A 15508-nucleotide genomic window follows, 5' to 3' on the forward strand; every position below is an offset into this window, starting at 1 on the left:
GCAAACTGGGGCCCGCTGGGCCAGCTCCTCCCTTCCCCACCAGCAGCCAATTGCTCCTTTAATTGTGTTAGTTCACATACTCTGCTTCAGCCTTTTTATAGTTTCCCTGAGTGCGAGGGGAGTATGAGCTCATGCTCTGACCTTCTGTAATTGCCTGGTTACCTCTGAAATGAGCCCAAGCGCTTACTTTGGCTCGTACACCTTCTGAAAGGCACCGGGGCCGGGTGAGGAGGGAGGCAGCGTGGCTGACCGGGTCCCGCACCAGCAGGTAGGATCCCTCTGTGGCACTGGCACTGGTGAGCAGGAGGGGAAGGATGCAAAGCCGAATCCAGCGGGACCCCACCACCCCGGCACCCTGGAGTGCCGGAGGGCAGCAGCTCACAGCCCTGGGGTGCTCTTATCAGCTGCACTAAACTAGCCGCCCTGCAAACGCGCCCAGCGTGGCTGGATCCAGCCCTACATCCCTGCAGCACCCCAAAGCAGCTCCCCGGCCCCTCCTGCCGCCCTGAGACACCGAGGCTTGGAGGTGGGAGGGGGGGTCTGGGGACCAAGGCAGCCCTGCAAAGGGCAGAGCTCCTGGGGGGCTCCCGGGTGCCCCAGGGCCGCTGACCGCATGAGCTCACCCTCCTCTCTTGCCCCCTTTCTCCATGTCCTGTTTGTCCCAAGCAGCTGCTGGGACAGGCTGCGTGTGGCCTCCTGCCCTGCCCCTCCGCCGGCACAGAACCACCATTCAGATCCCCCAGGCTCTGCCCTGCCGCTCCGCCGGCACAGAACCACCATTCAGATCCCCCCAGGCTCTGCCCGAGGTCACCATTCCTGCATTTTTATTTTTACTTTTCTGCAAAATCATCCCCTTTTGTCTCCCACGAGGCTCCCAGCCCTCGTGTCACAAGCTGGTGTGCTGCGAGAGGAGCCTGCCTGTCTGCGGGCGATGGCAGCCCTCAGCGGGCGGAGAAGAGGCTCCGGCTGCAGCGCTGGCCCCGGGACGTCACCGGGATGTTGGGCTGGAGGGAGGGCGAGGGTGAGCCCAGCATCGGGGACAGTCTCCGGGGCTGGGCTCCTGCTGGGAGCCTCGTTGCTTGCGGCCGTGTCCCTGCACCCAGCGTCCTCGTCTGCTGGGTGCAGCTGCTTGCCGTGCCCCGCAGCGCTCCTGCTTTTTTAGCTCTTGTGTCCCCGGGCGTTCCTGGCTGCCTGTCTTTGATGCAGCAGTCAGGGCTGGCGTCAGCAGCGACCCTGCGCTGGTGGAGAGCCCTCCTGGCTCCAGGAACAGCCGGGGCCGGGTCACACCGATCCTGCAGCTGGGAAAACAACAGCAGAGGAGCCCCCGCGCATCCCCCCGCTGTATTTTTAGATGCTGCTGGATCAAAGGTTGTCAGGGACTTGCAGGTGATGGTGGGCAGTGTCGGCTGGCAGCGATCCCACACGTGGGAGTGGGCAGGAGCCGCAGCTCCCCCGCATCTTGATGCTGACAGCATTTTGCTGAGCTCTGGGTGAAGTCCCTGCGGGCCTAGGGACAACCATGGTGGCCACAGGTCCTGGTCAGAGCCTGGTTCTGTTGGTGGCAGTGAACTTGTCCCGGCTGGAAATGGATGGGGGGAGGTTTTATTTCTGGCTGGGGACTTCTTTTTTCCAAGTTCCTTCCAAAACCAGCCGGGCTGCTCTTGCTTTTCTTGCCCAGTCCCCCGGGTTTTCCCCTGCGTTTCCCCAGCAGCGTTTGCCAGCCCACAGCCCTGCCCTGCCGCTGCAAGTGAGAGCCTGACGAGCGGCAGCAGCGATGCCTCTGGCACCAGCATGCGCTGCCCGGGCCCCGGGGAATTCCTGGGGCGGTTGTGGCGCTGCCGGGAAATGGATGTGGCTGGATTTCCTTGCAGAAGGCAAATGTGTCTGGGTGTCCTTGCTCGCAGCCCAAGGAGCAGCAACGGCTGCCGCACTGCCCTACATCTGCCCGGGGACGGCTGGGTGCAGCCAGCCCTCGCCGGGTGCTCACCTGGGAAGGGGCTCGGTGCGGCAGCGAGCCCCCCGGACCCAAGCTGGTGGCTGGAGGGGATGGAGCGGAGCCACAGCCCGACCCCCGCGGTCCCCCCGGGGAGCCCCAGCAGGCATCTGCAGGGTGGTTTGGGCCATTGCATCATGCAAGAGGTGGAGAAAGAGCTGTGGGCAGGATCGGGAACTGCCCGCACGTGCTGAGGAGCGTGTGGGGCTGGAGGAAGCCCTGACCTGGGGACAGGGGGGTGGCCTGAGGACAGCAGGGAGGGGGCCCTGACCCACAGCCCTGGGTGGGGGACAGCTGGCAGCACAGGAGATGGACCTCCTGCAGCTCCTGCCCTCCTGGCCTCTTGGCTCCTGTCTGACAATGGCCCTTTCCTGCAGATACAGCCCAGCAAACCTGTCCTGGTTTCAGCTGAGATAGAGTTAATTTTCTTTATAGCGGCTGGTATGGGGCTATGGTTTGGATTTGTGCTGAAAACACTTGATAATACAGAGATGTTTCAGTTGTTGCTGCACTGGTCAAGGACTTTTCAGCTCCCCATGCTCTGCCAGGTGCAGAAGAAGCTGGGAGGGGACACAGCTGGGACAGCTGACCCCAACTGCCCAAAGGGACATTCCAGACCACATGACGTCATGGTCAGTATATAAAGCTGGGGAAGAAGAAGGAAGGGGGGGACATTCGGAGTGATGGTGTTTTTCTTCCCAAGTCACCGTTAGGCGTGATGGAGCCCTGCTGTCCTGGAGATGGCTGAACTCCTGCCTGCCCATGGGAAGGAGTGAAGGAATTCCTTGTTCCGCTTTGCTTGCATGCACGGCTTTTGCTTTACTTATTAAACTGTCTTTATCTCAACCCACGAGTTTTCTCACTTTTACTCTTCTGATTCTCTCCCCCATCCCACCGGGGGGAGTGAGCAAGCGGCTGGGGGGGCTGAGTTGTTGGCTGGGGCTAAACCACAACAAAACCCCAGCCCAGCTCCAGCAGCCCTGGGGGGACCAAGCAGTCTGTCCCCAGCGGAGCCATCTGTCAGGCAAAGCCTTTTCCCCTCCGAAGGGTCGGGCCGGGCAGAGCAGGATTTCACACTCAATTCCCTGCTGTCGTCCCTTGCACGCAGCGCTACCAGGACCAGGCTGCGGTGCGGGGTGTTAGATGTGGTTTCAGCTGTTCCTTGCCAAACACAGGAACGTTTGGTCAGGGTTTGTGCTGCTTGAGGTTTTTTTCAGTTCAACTTTAGAATTTGCTCAAACACAGAAGAGATACTTTCTGGTTTTGCTTCCTCTCTGTGCTGCTCCCCGTAATATTTCATTTCTCCTTATGGAAGAGGTTCTGGTTCCTCAATACTCATCCTCAATGTCCTAAATAGTGTTTGAAAACAGCCCTGCTGAGATGCGGTGTCATGGACAGGAGGGTTTGGGGAGCTTCTGCTCCGCACCAAGCAAGACCCAGCAAAGCGCTGATGATGGGCAGTGGCAAGGTCATGGCACCACAGGGGCTGCAAGTGGGGATTTGGCCTTCTAACCTTCTCCTCTGCTCTTGGCTGCTTCTCTCTGAGCCAAATGAGCTCTGCCTGCCGGCTCCTGGCCCCCAGGGATGGACCGGGGCCGGCACTGACGGGAGGATCGCAGCTTATGGATGCCATCTGGGTGCCCGTGGGATGTGGCTCTTCCCTGGGCCATTTGTCCCACTCCAGCAGGCACTGTCACCACCAGACCTGCTGGGTTGCTGCGTCCTTGTTTTCCTGCCCTGGATCCGAGAGCCAACAACGACTGCGGTGCCGCTCTCCAAAGCCGTAGCCACGCGTGCAAGTCTGGTGGGCTTTTGCTGTGTGTCTGCCAGACAGCCTGCAAGTGCCCCCGTCTGAAACTTGGGGAAAGAAAAGCAGAGTGGATCTGGGAGTGTCAGATCCTCCATGTGCCAGGTTCCTCCGGCACAGACACCCTGGGGCTCTGCTCACCCCGTCCCTCGGGGCCTCCCGAGGCCGCAGCACTGCGGGGCACAGCCATGCTGGCGGCTGGGCTTGAGCAATAGCCGCATTTCACAAGTGCATGGTTCAGGGATGTTGCCTCTGGCAACCAGGACTTCCCTGGATCCAGCATGAGATCTGCCTGCATCAGCTGCAGTGGATTTCCTGTGCCTGGTCTTGCCGCTTCCCCGAAGGGAAATGAAAGAAACTTAAATAATTTCTTTTTCCATCACCTCTGTCTTGCAGCCTGCGGGGAGGCTCCAGCCAGCCCCACTCTCCCTGATGGGGGTCACGGGGGTGCTGCCCCTTGCCCCTGCCTGGCTGCACCCAGCTCCCGCACCCATCTCCAGCCGTCGTGAGACAAGAGCTGTGGTACATCGATATGTCGGGGCCCCAGAAGTTTTGCATCTGTGGCTTGTTCCCAGTGTGCTGGAGCGTGTCCAGAGAAGGGCAACGGAGCTGGGGAAGGGTCTGGAGCACAAGGCTGATGGGGAGCGGCTGAGGGACCTGGGGTTGTTCAGCCTGGAGAAAAGGAGGCTGAGGGGAGACCTCATCGCTCTCTACAGCTACCTGACAGGAGGGTGTAGAGAGGTGGGGTCGGTCTCTTCTCCCAAGTAACAAGCCATAGGACGAGAGGAAATGGGCTCAAGTTGCGCCAGGGGAGGTTTAGACTGGATATTAGGGAATTTTACTTCACTGAAAGGGTTGCCAAGCATTGGAACAGGCTGCCCAGGGCAGTGGCTGAGTCGCCATCCCTGGGGGTATTTAAAAGCCGTGTGGATGAGGTGCTTAGGGACATGGTGTAGTGGCGGTCTTGGTAGCGTTAGGTTTACGGTTGGACTCGATGATCTTAAAGGTCTCTTCCAACCTAAACAATTCTGTGATTCTGTGCTGGACGTCTCCTCCCATGCAGGGCTGCTCTCTGCCAGAGGCTGGAGGTGCAGGGCACCCTGCTGATTTAGTTGCCCCCGGAGTCCTGCTGCAGCCACCCAGGGCAGGCAGATGCCCCCGCACCAGCCCTGCTGGGTGTGGGGGGACTCTGGGGTCTGCTCACATGGGGTGAGAAACCGTCACTTGCTTCCTTTGGCCCTTGCCGTGCCCCAAGGCTGCTCTGTTGGTAACGTTACAACCGGTGCCTTGGCGGGTCTGTGTTGTGACAGCGGCGGCCGATGCCCACGGGCGCAGAGCAGACCCAGAGCCCCGTGGGATGGGGCGGGGGGCAGCAGGGCTGGCAGGCGGCTCGGGGCACCCTGTGCTTTTCCCAGCCTTCGCTCGGCGAAGGCAGGGCATGCAGTGAGAACATAGCCCCATCACACACGGCTGGCAGAGCCGAACCTGTGCCCGCAGCAGGTCCGCTTCACTGAGCCCCTGCCTCTGCTGCGGGCAGGGGCTGTTTGCACCCGACGGAAAGCTGGAAACTGAGCTGTCGCCTCCCGGTTTTCGCTATCCCTTCCCTGCCTGCGAGGAGAGGCACGGGGTGTGCTGCTGGGTGCAGGTGTGCCATGCTGTGCCGTAGGCGCAGGTGCCACGGGTGCAGAGGAGCGGGGCCGTGGCCAAGCAGGAAGCCCTGGGGCTTCGGGGACGCCCCACGAAGGCTGCGGCAGCAGCTCTGCAGACCTCCCTCGCCTGCGGTTCCTGTTTTGGCACAGATATTAAAGGCGGCGTGGGCAGGGAGAACCCGGCAGCAGCGCAGCACCACGGGGCAGCCAGTATGGGAGCGCAGAGCCTGGCAGTGGCTTGCGGGGCGCTGGCTTTGTGCCTGGCACTCGCCGGGGCCACCAACCCTGGCTTCGTGGTGAGGATCACCCAGGCAGGCTTGGACTACGGTGGGTTCGGCTTCTGATTTCCTTCCTTGCAGGTGTGCCGGTGGCCAAGGTGCGGAGCTGGGTGCTCACTCAGAAAGCATGGGGTCCTGGGGCAGGATGGGGGGAGCCTCGGCTGTGGGTGCTGAATGCACGATCGCCTGGGGCTTCCCGTGGATGCACCCACCTGCCCCCACCACCCCCCTCACGGAGCCCCTGCAGAGGGGCAGGGGTGCCCGGCCCTGTGGGGGTCTCGGGGGGCTGCGCCCAGGCGGTGTTGGGGGAGGCGCAGGGCTGGCAGGGCAGGAGGGTCCTGCTTTCATGGCACGTGTCTGGGCAGCCGAGCCGTGAGCCCTGGAGGAGTGAGCTACGGAGGAGAGGAGCTGGGGAGCTGCAGGGGGGGCCGGTGACGGAGATGGATGGGCCCCACGCTGGTTTTATTGAGGCAGGCAGAGCTCCAGCTCCAGCGGAGCGCTGTTATGGATTGAAATACGCCGTGTGAGAAACAGCTCATTTACCTGGCAGCTCTGCCAGCCGCGCGGGAGAGGACGTGACTCCCCTTCCCAGCCGGATGCAGGGATGCAGCACCCACTCACGCCATGCTGCTCCCTGGGACATGCGCTCCGTCTGGCTTTGCCCGCCGGCGCTGGACGTGGAGCAGCGCGGTGCCCAGGACCCCCTGCACACCTCGCACAGTGCCCAGCCCAGAGAGCGAGGACGGGGACCTCTCCCCGTTTTCCTCCCGCCTGGCCACCACCTTCCCCTGGGGCAAGCGGACAGATGCCAGGCAGCAGTTGCCCATGAGCTCACAGGGCTCTGTGCACCGAGATTAGCTTTAAAGATAGCCTGGGAGGTGGAAAGCAGCCAGGCCATCGCCTGGATGTTTCCTTTAACCCTTTCGCTGTGTGCCCGGTGCTGGCTTCCAGCTCCCGCAGGAAGCACATGGCGGTGACGCTCTCCCTCTGCCCCTGCAGCCCATCAGCAGGGGATCGCGATCCTGGAGAAGGAGCTGGCCCAGCTGAAGCTGCCGGACATCTCGGGTGACTTTCGCATCCGGCACGTGGGCAAGGTGCACTATGAGATCTCCAGGTGAGCCCTGCCAGCGCGCTGGAGCGGCTCGCTGGCCCCCCAGCCCGCGGAAGGGGCCAGAGGGGTGGGGGAGGACGGGGAGCCCCTGGAGCAGCGAGGACCATCCTGTCCTCGCCACAGCTCCCTGAGACGTTGGCCCTGTGCTCGGCGCAAGCAGAGATACTCCTGCTTTGCCCTCCTGCCCAAAGGGGAAAAAGGGAACTGGGGTGACGGCACTCTGGGTGTGGGCAGGTTTTGTGCAACCGAAGCTCAGGCGGTGGAGGTGGCCTTTCCCACGTCCCCCCAGCCCCTGCGGAGATCCCAGCTCCTCGCCGCCCCGTTGCACCTCCCGTTCCCACTGCGCAGGGTTTTGAGCTGCTGTTTGGGTGGCTGCAGGGACCACGTTTCCAAAGGCGCCGCTTTGCTCTGCGCATCCCTGCCAGGCATCGCTTTGCTGCGGCAGGACGGGAGCTGCGGATGCTGGCGCAGTGGCCCAGGAGTGCGGCTCCCCCTCTCTAGTGCCTTTTCTCTTCATTTATTTATTTTTAGATTGGACCTTCGCAGTTTCCACTTGCCATACTCGCGGATTTCCCTGGTCCCCAGCGTGGGCCTGCAGGTCTCCATCTCCAACGCCTTCGCCGAGGTGGATGGGAACTGGCGGGTGAAGATACACTTCATGTGCGTGCCCAGCTCCCCCTCTCCCTGCTCCAGCACTTCACTCTGCATCTCCCTCTGGGTCTGGACAGGTTTTTTTTCTCCTTTCCCTCTCCCTTGCGTCTGGGCAGCCGTTACTTTGCTCTCTCCAGATGCGCTGACATCTCTTTCCCGCAGCCGGGCTGCAGCCGCTGTATTCCCGATGCGCGTCTGGGAGCCCCTCGCCCCGGGGAGCCCTGCCAGGGCTCTCTCCGTGCCGGGAGTCCTCGGAGCTGGCCAGGCAGTGTTTGTCCCGCTTGCAAGTGGTTGGGGAGACAACGTGAAAGCCATCTCCCCTCTTGTGGCACCTGGGGGTGTGAGGATGGTCCCTCCCACTTGCTTGCGCTGGGGAGCACCTTCCTGAGCGCCCGCAGGGACAGACCTGCGCTGGGACCGGGGCTGGGCAGAGTGCCCACTCGTACAGCCTCTGGGATGGATCAAACAGGGTGGGAGGCAAGAACAAGGTGGACGATGGAGGAGCTGTGCATCAACTCTCCTGTCTCTCTCCCATCTCCCTCACTTGCTCTCAGCCCTCTCTATTTAAAGGTTACCTCTCCTAGTTTATGTTCCAGTGAAATTTGGTTTCCCTGAGTTTAAAAACTTTCCCGGTCTCCACTGGATGCTCAGTACAAGGGAGAGCCTGAGCTAGATAGATCTGTCCCAAAGCTGATGTCGAGTCTCTTCGCCAGGACTCGGCATTGAGAAACGTCCCTTTGTCATCCTCCTCTCCCTGCAGCCGGGACCATGGTTCGTTTGACCTGAAGGTGGAGAACATCTATATCAAAATCAACCTGAAGCTGGGCAGCGACACCTCCGGGAAACCCACCATTGACACCTCTGACTGCAGCACCCGCATCTCCAAAGTCCGGGTACACTTTTCGGGCCGGTTTGGGTACGTAACTTCACCGTGCAGACCTAGGAACGCTGCGTGTTAGCCCATCTGCCACGGGCACGTGGCTTCCAGGCCCTGGTGCAAGGAATAAGATGTTGGCATATCTGTAGTCCCTTGGAGGCTGCCCCTGCCGCCCGCAGGCTGCCGGCACTGGCACACCACTAGTCAGCTCTCTCTGGACTCTTGCGATACACTTCTCATCCAGATGTGCAACTGAATGAACTTAAATGTGGCCTGAATTTGTCCTGCTGTGGCTGCACGTTTAAGGGAGACTTAAGGCAGTCACTGGACTTGCGTGCACGTGGTTTACGAGCAGGTGTGTTTGCAAATGTAAACCCCGAGGCAAAGCTAGACACCCAACTGGTATGGGAATGACGTTCCCCAGTGTCCCGGAATCTCTAGCGTCTCCCTTCCCTGGCAAATACTTCTGCAGCAGCCTCTGAGCTGAAGAAGGACTCCTCTCTGTTTTTCTCTGCAGATGGCTTTACAACCTCTTCTATAGTGTTATTGAGTCCAGATTCCGGAAGGCCTTGGAGAGCAAGGTACGTGAGCGAAGGAGGGCAGAGCTCCAGGTTCTTCTGGTGGTCTTTAGCCCTCACTTGTAGCTGATGTGCTAGAAGGATCAGCGCACGCGCAGGGATTTAACTAGAGCCAGAGCACACGGGCGCGTTGCCAATTTGGTGAAAAGCGGAGGAATGGGCATCGCCAACTGCAGCCTCCGTAGCATTGTGTGGCTCAGGCTGAATTCGAAACCTGCAGCCTTTGCCAAAGCTCAGCGTAATTGGTTCCTAATTAACAAAGACTTTTCTTTCCATGTGGTCAGTTAATTAGATCTTATGCCTCAGCCAAACTCACTGTAGCAGAGGAAACCTGATCAGAGCCGTCCTTTAAATGGCCGCGCTCCTGTATGCTTTGGGGAGCAATGGGGGAGAAATTCTCATTTCTGGATTTCAGACGCTTGCCGTCTTGTTTTAACGGGGTGCATCAGGAAGGCCCTGGTACTGTCCGCCCGGTACAAAAGCCTACATGCAGGAGACCTGCCACAAGACATGGAAACAAGCTGTTAGCAATAATTACTACAAGGCTAACTGGCACGAGTTACAGCCTCCCAGGATGTGAACCTTGCTCAGGAAGGAAGCAGTTGGAGAACAGGCAAACCCCACTCCCGCAGCAGATCCTACCCTGCCCGGGCGCTATTCCCGATGCCATGTGGTGGCTTTCCTGAGGTCCCCGGGAGCGGTGGCAGCAGATGGGCTGGCAGCAGGAGCGAAGCTGGGGCTCAAAGGCCTTTTCTGCTGTTTTGCCTCCTGGAAGGAGGGCAGCTCTGGGACTCCGAGGGGGCTGCTGCTACCTCCGCTCCTCCTGCAGCGTGTCCGAGCGCCCTTTCCCAATGCACGTTCCTCAGTGTCTTCCTCCATGTGTGAGATGGCACCAGGGGCAACGGGGAGGAGAGGGCAGGGGTTGGGAGTGCGCTGCACCGGGACCCCACGGCACAGCCCGGTCCCAACCCAGCTCCGGCCCTGGCAGCCCACGTCTGCCTCCTGCTCTCGCTGCACGAGCCTGGACAGTCCTCAGTCCCCAGTGCCAGGGGGACCGGGCACTGGGAGGTCCCGGTCACTGGGATCAGGGCTGCGTTCGCCCATCTGCAGCTCCCTCCTCCCAGGCAGCGATGGGGCGTTTCCAGGACAGACGGACAAATATCGGCTGGGCACAGGGAAGAGCAGCAACCCTCTGTCGATAAGGCCGTGCCCAAGGCTCCGTCCCTCCTCTTCCTCCCTGGCACTGCGCAGCCAGTGGCTGCGTTGCCGTTAGCACGCTCGCTGCTCCGCCGGAGCTCTGCATCTCACTACCAGCCGCTGCGGGCTGGACGCCCGGTCAGACAGATGATGGCCTGATCCTGCCTGGCACTTTCTGTGCCATTATGGGCAAAGCATCGGAAGAGAGCTTGTGCAGATTATCTCTGCCGTCTGCAGGACTGTGCTCTGCAGTAAATTTCCTGGGTCAGTGTTTAGCCTGCAATTAAATCCCCCAGGAATGCCAAGGCTTTGCCCATGGATGACAGCGGCAGAGGGATTTGCTCTTCTGTCCTGGGAGCACAGAGCTGTGAGAGCTCAGGACAGCTCTGCTTCAGCAGTGCAATTAGTGCTCCTGCCCCTGCCGGGGTGGGTTAACTCTTCCGGTTGCTCTGCTCTGCTTCGGCTAAGCCTTGGCTGCTCGGCACAATTCATTCCAGCATGGGCCGTCGGAGAAGTCTGAGGGCACACGTGAGATTCCTTCCAAGGGCCTCCATGGAGCTGGGGGGGAGCTTGCTGCAAGCAGATGTCTGCAGGTGTAAACCCTGCTTGTATCTTGGACGCTTAATTAATGTGCTGCCTGATGAGTAGAGCCAAATGTGATTGTGTGCTCTTTTATTTAAGCAGGATTTTGCAAGGAATAAAAACAGCACCGGGCAGCAAAGCAGAGAGCGTGGCTGAGGCTTTGAGCCGGCTGTGAAGCGGCTGCCCCCAGCAGAGCTGCCCTTGCTCAGCTTCACCGCCTTTCTTTCCCACAGGTCTGTGAGAAGGTGGTCGTCTCTGTGCACACCAAGCTCCAGCCTTACGTCCAGACCCTGCCAGGTACCAGCCGGGGACTGCACGGGGTTTTAGGAGCATTTCTTCCTAGCATTTCCCAGCCATGAGGACAGTGCTTTACCTTGTGCCCACTCCCCGTTTCCTTGTATTTCTGCACCCAAGTTGGGAGCTGGGGAACACCGAATCAGCAGAGACTTGTCACCGTGCACCCCGTCCAGCCGTGCACCCAGCCTCCAACGAGCCGTGCCCCGGAGCTGGCGGGAGCACGGGCTGCCTTAGCCAGGGGACCCAGACCGTTCCTCAGGTCCAGGAGTTAGGCTGCATGGCTGAGAAACAGAGTCAGGAAGAAAATGCAATTTTTGCTTCTCAATAGAAGAGAGCACACATGAAGCTGGTACTGAGCTGTTGCACCACGAAGGCCGGGCACGGCACTGCCTGGATGTCAGCGGAGACAATCTGCTCCAGGCTTTCCCATGCCGTCTCCGTCTCGCTCATCCGTCTGTCCTGTGTTTTACAGTCACGGCCAGGATAGATGCCGTGGCTGGCATCGATTACTCCTTGGTGGCACCCCCAACTGCTACGGCCCAGTCCCTGGACGTGGACCTGAAGGTGAGAGGCTGCCCTGGGAAAGCTTGAGTTGGCTGATGCCACCGCTGCAGGCAGGTGGGGAACCAGGTTTAGGTCCCTCTTGCAAATGCAATTTCCCAGCTCAGGTCAGCGGGTGACTCCCACCACCCTCTGCTCTCCTGCTTCACCTCTCTCCCTCCTCCCAGGGTGAATTCTTCTCCCTGGCCCACCGCTCCACCGTCCCCTTCCCTCCGCCGGCGCTGGCCTTCCCCCTGGATCACGACCGCATGGTTTACTTTGGGGCCTCCAGCTACTTCTTCAACACAGCCGGCTTTGCCTACCACGCAGGCGGAGCGCTGGTCTTTGAAATCACAGACTCCATGGTGAGCGGTGCAGGTGGGATGGGGGCTGTCCCCACGCCCCTGGGCAGCGGGCTCGATTCGCAGAGGAGCTCCGGCAGCAGCCCGTGGTCTCGGAGGGCTCCCCTGGCTTCCCCGGCGAGCCGTCCGGAGGCTGAGAGCTGGGGGCTGCGGGCCGGGGCCGGGGCCGGCCGGCACGGCGGCGCGCGGGGGCAGGAGGGCCGATCTCGCCGCAGGCTCGGCCGCGCCGTATCGCCCCAGTGTGACTGTTCTCCCCCTGCAGATCCCAAAGGGCGTTGAATTCCACTTGAACACCTCCACCTTCTCAGCCTTCATTCCCCAGGTGAGTGGTCCGGCCCTGCCTCCCTGGAGCTCCTGCTGTGCACAGCTGGGGGTTTGCTCTGTGCAAGGTGGTCTCCCCCAGGAACGGGGGTTTGTGCTGCCGTCCCTACCCTCTCCCCGCTCCTCTGCAGCTAGAGCAGATGTACCCAGACATGCTGATGAAGCTCAGGCTGTCCGCCGCCTCCGCCCCATTCCTGAACATCGGACCAGGGGGGCTCGCACTCAAGCCTGTCGTGGATATCCAGGCTTACGCCATCCTTCCCAACTCCAGCCTGGCTCCTCTCTTCCTCCTCAGCCTGGTGAGTTCAGGCACAGCCTGCGGTGCTGACTGTGGTCTTGGCCGGGCAGCTCCCGGTGCAGCCACAGCTCTGGCCGACGCGGTGTGGTTGGTGAGCTCTCCTCTGCATCTCAGCGGGGCAAAGATGGGAATTTGAGCTGTGCACGGTCCTCCTGCTGTGTTCAGCAATGCTAAGCCATTGCTGCCAAGCTTCTGCCAGGAGGGGTGCCGGACACTGTCTGAAACCAGCCCAGTCCTGGTGCAGCGGGGGTGTCCCCAACAGAAAAATAGCCAAGCTGACAAATGCCAGGTTTAATGCTGCGTGCAGACGTGCCCCTGGACGGGCAGCAGTCCTGCTGCGTTTGGGCTGGTCGGAGCCGTTCCCCTGGGTGGCTGGTTTGGGGTGAGGAGGGATGAGCACTGCCAGAGCTCCGCACTCTCTCCCCAGACAGGCAATGTGTCTGCCGTCATCGACATAAAATCCAGCCACATAGTTGGAAACCTGAAGGTGGGCAGGTATGGAGGGGGAGCAGTGCAGGGGGGTGGCTGGGGGGGGGTACTTCTGTTCTGGGCTCCCGGGGACAGAGGTGAGGTGGGGAGGCCCTGGGGATGGGGACCCTATGCGGAGGAGATGAGCTGGGGCTGGAGGGAGTGGGAACTGCATGGCCATTGACAGGGGGCACCGAGGTGGGAACCACTCCCGCCATTGGGACAGCCTTCACAGCGCCGCTTCTGTCTCTGCGCAGGATGAAGCTCTCCCTGAAGCATTCGGATGTTGGCGCTTTCCAGGTATGCTATCCTTGACCATGACCAGAGCCCCCAGCATGGAGGCGAGAGCCTGCTGGGGGCCAAGGAGAGGGCTCATTCCCCCCTGCCCCCCAACACGGGACCTGGGGGTGCACCCAGGACCCCACGCTGACCCCACGGACACCTCCTGCCTCATCCTGCGAGACTGGGAGAGGATGCAGAGCCAGATGCCATTGCATCTCTCACCCCTATGCTTCCTACCTCGCCAGTGCGGCCAAAGCCGCTGGTCTCTGGCGAAGTGTGTGCCCATCCCAGCTCCTCGTCCCTTTTTCTTCTCCTAATGATCCTCTGGTGCCTGGTCACCTGCTCTCCCGCAGGCTAAAGCTCTTTCCCTTCCCCCTCTCTCCGCTCCCTAGGTGCGAACGCTGCAGTCCATAATGAACATATTTGCTTCCAGTATCCTGCTCCCGCGTGTTAATGGTGAGAACCTGCTGGGTGGAATGGGGGTGCTGGGGTAGTTGCTGGCCCGGTTGCTCCATCCGAGCAGGCCCAGCTTGATAATTAAATCCCCGTCGCCAAGCCTGATCAGTGGATAAAGCCTCCAGTGAGTGCAGGAGACGGCAGTAAAAGTGCCCGGCGGAGGCAGGCTGCGGGCAGCGGCATGCAGGAGCCTCTCTCGATGCTGTGACACGCATCCAGTGGTGAACACAATGGAAAAAACGAGCACGATGCACACCCTAATGCTTTCCAGACCCTCTCCCCTGCTCGCTGCTTTTTCATGACGCCCCAGCACGTGGGGCCAGAGCGGGGCGGGTGGCTGCCAGGGACCCGGGGGGGTGGCACGGCACAAGATGCAGCCCCCAGCCCTTCTGTGGAGCTTGGGCGGAATTTCCTCTGCCCGCCCTGGGAGCAGCCGGGGCGAAGAAAGGGCCAGGGGGAGGAGGCGGCCGCCTGCTTTGCACTGCCCGTGCTCCCTCTTGTTCCTGTTCCTATCCCAACGTGGCCACGTGTGTTGTCTCTTCCAGACAGGTTAGATCAGGGCTTCCCTCTGCCGCTGCCGGACAGAATACAGCTCTCCAACATTCTCGTGCGGTTTCACCAGGTGAGGGAGAGGGAGCACCCAGCCCTGGCCAGAGCCCGTCCTGCCACCGCACGACGTGCGAAGCTGGTTCCCCTGCCCGTGCTGGGCAGCAGCGGGCAGGAGGGTACGCTCGGCCGGGATCCCAGCGGCCCAGCTGCGAACTAGAGCCTCGCTTTTCCCGTCTGCACAGTGGGAGTCCAGGCTTTGCACCCCCAGGGCAGCACCACATCATTCTCCAGTTTGTAAACCCAGGGCCTGAATTTCCCACGATGCTTTTTATAGCGCGCGCGCGCAGCTCTGCGGCAGCGTTAGCCCCGAGCCCCTGCCCGCCCGGCCGGCAGCGCCCGGCGGATGCCGTGTGGTGGGACAGGCAGCGCCTGCCAGACTCGGTGGTCCTGGGGCGTGGGGAAAGCCGCTGTTGTGGGAGGCCTCGGGGAGACCCCAGAGGGGTGCTGCTATGGGGCTGCTGAATATTTACTGTGGGGCACGGCTGTGAAATGTCTTCAGAGCCCTCCCAGGGCTAACGTGAGGCCCAGGGGCTGGCAGAACCACAGGTGCCCATCCATCCTCCCTCCCCGAGAGGTGGTGGGCGCGGGGGAGCGCAGCTGTGGCTGCCAGGGCCTGTCACAGCCCCCCGCTTTCTCTTTTTCTCCCAGAATTTCCTGCTGCTGGGAGTGGACGTTCACTACCAGCCCCGGGCATGAAGATAAAGCGACGCGAGGGACCTCGGGCACCAAAAATGCCCCCTTCACCCCTTCCCTGGAGACCACCGGTTCTGCCGCGGCCTCCCTCGCCGCCTGCCTCGGCCCGGACCGCGGCTGGGGGCAGGAGCCCCCCGGGGCTGAACCCCGCGTCCCCCGGCCGGGCCTTACCCAGCGCTGGGCGCCCCGGCCCCCTCCCCTCCCGCTTCTGCTGTGTCGGAGGCAGCTGGCGGCAATAAAGGCCGGTGCCGGGGCTGTGGTGGTGCTGGTGCTGTCACTGTCCGAGCCAGCGGCCCCTTCCTGGCCCTTTCGCGCCGGGCCCGGGGGCAGCTGGGGGCGGCCGCGGGGTGCCGGGAGTTGCCCCCGCCGGGGGAGGGCGGGCGCCCGCCACACCCGGGAACGCCCGTTTCTGCTATTTTTATCCCTGCGGTCGTGGCAAGGCATCGCGGACCATCATCT

General features: G+C 61.5%; 1 protein-coding gene across 1 annotated transcript; it reads left to right on the forward strand.

Moving 5' to 3' along the window:
* The first annotated feature begins 5533 nt into the window (after positions 1–5533).
* On the forward strand, positions 5534–15377 carry LOC140659526 (bactericidal permeability-increasing protein-like). The gene is made up of 15 exons (XM_072879280.1): positions 5534–5776; positions 6727–6841; positions 7370–7498; positions 8250–8405; positions 8884–8947; positions 10957–11020; positions 11493–11584; positions 11749–11925; positions 12185–12244; positions 12375–12542; positions 12969–13036; positions 13267–13309; positions 13684–13747; positions 14293–14369; positions 15005–15377. The coding sequence occupies exons 1-15, from the start codon at positions 5662–5664 to the stop codon at positions 15050–15052; spliced, it is 1440 nt and encodes a 479-aa protein (XP_072735381.1). The 5' UTR covers positions 5534–5661; the 3' UTR covers positions 15053–15377.
* The last annotated feature ends 131 nt before the right edge of the window (positions 15378–15508 follow it).

Source organism: Ciconia boyciana, chromosome 14 (assembly GCF_034638445.1).
Source record: "Ciconia boyciana chromosome 14, ASM3463844v1, whole genome shotgun sequence".
NCBI lineage: Eukaryota > Metazoa > Chordata > Aves > Ciconiiformes > Ciconiidae > Ciconia > Ciconia boyciana.

What these genes read in the sequence shown, in the direction of transcription:
- LOC140659526 (XM_072879280.1), top strand. Translation starts at nt 5,662, where the DNA reads ATGGGAGCGCAGAGCCTGGCAGTGGCTTGCGGGGCGCTGGCTTTGTGC. An exon ending in CCAGGCAGGCTTGGACTACG is followed by an intron (nt 5,777 to 6,726) that starts GTGGGTTCGGCT and finishes CTGCCCCTGCAG; the next exon opens with CCCATCAGCAGGGGATCGCG. An exon ending in GTGCACTATGAGATCTCCAG is followed by an intron (nt 6,842 to 7,369) that starts GTGAGCCCTGCC and finishes ATTTATTTTTAG; the next exon opens with ATTGGACCTTCGCAGTTTCC.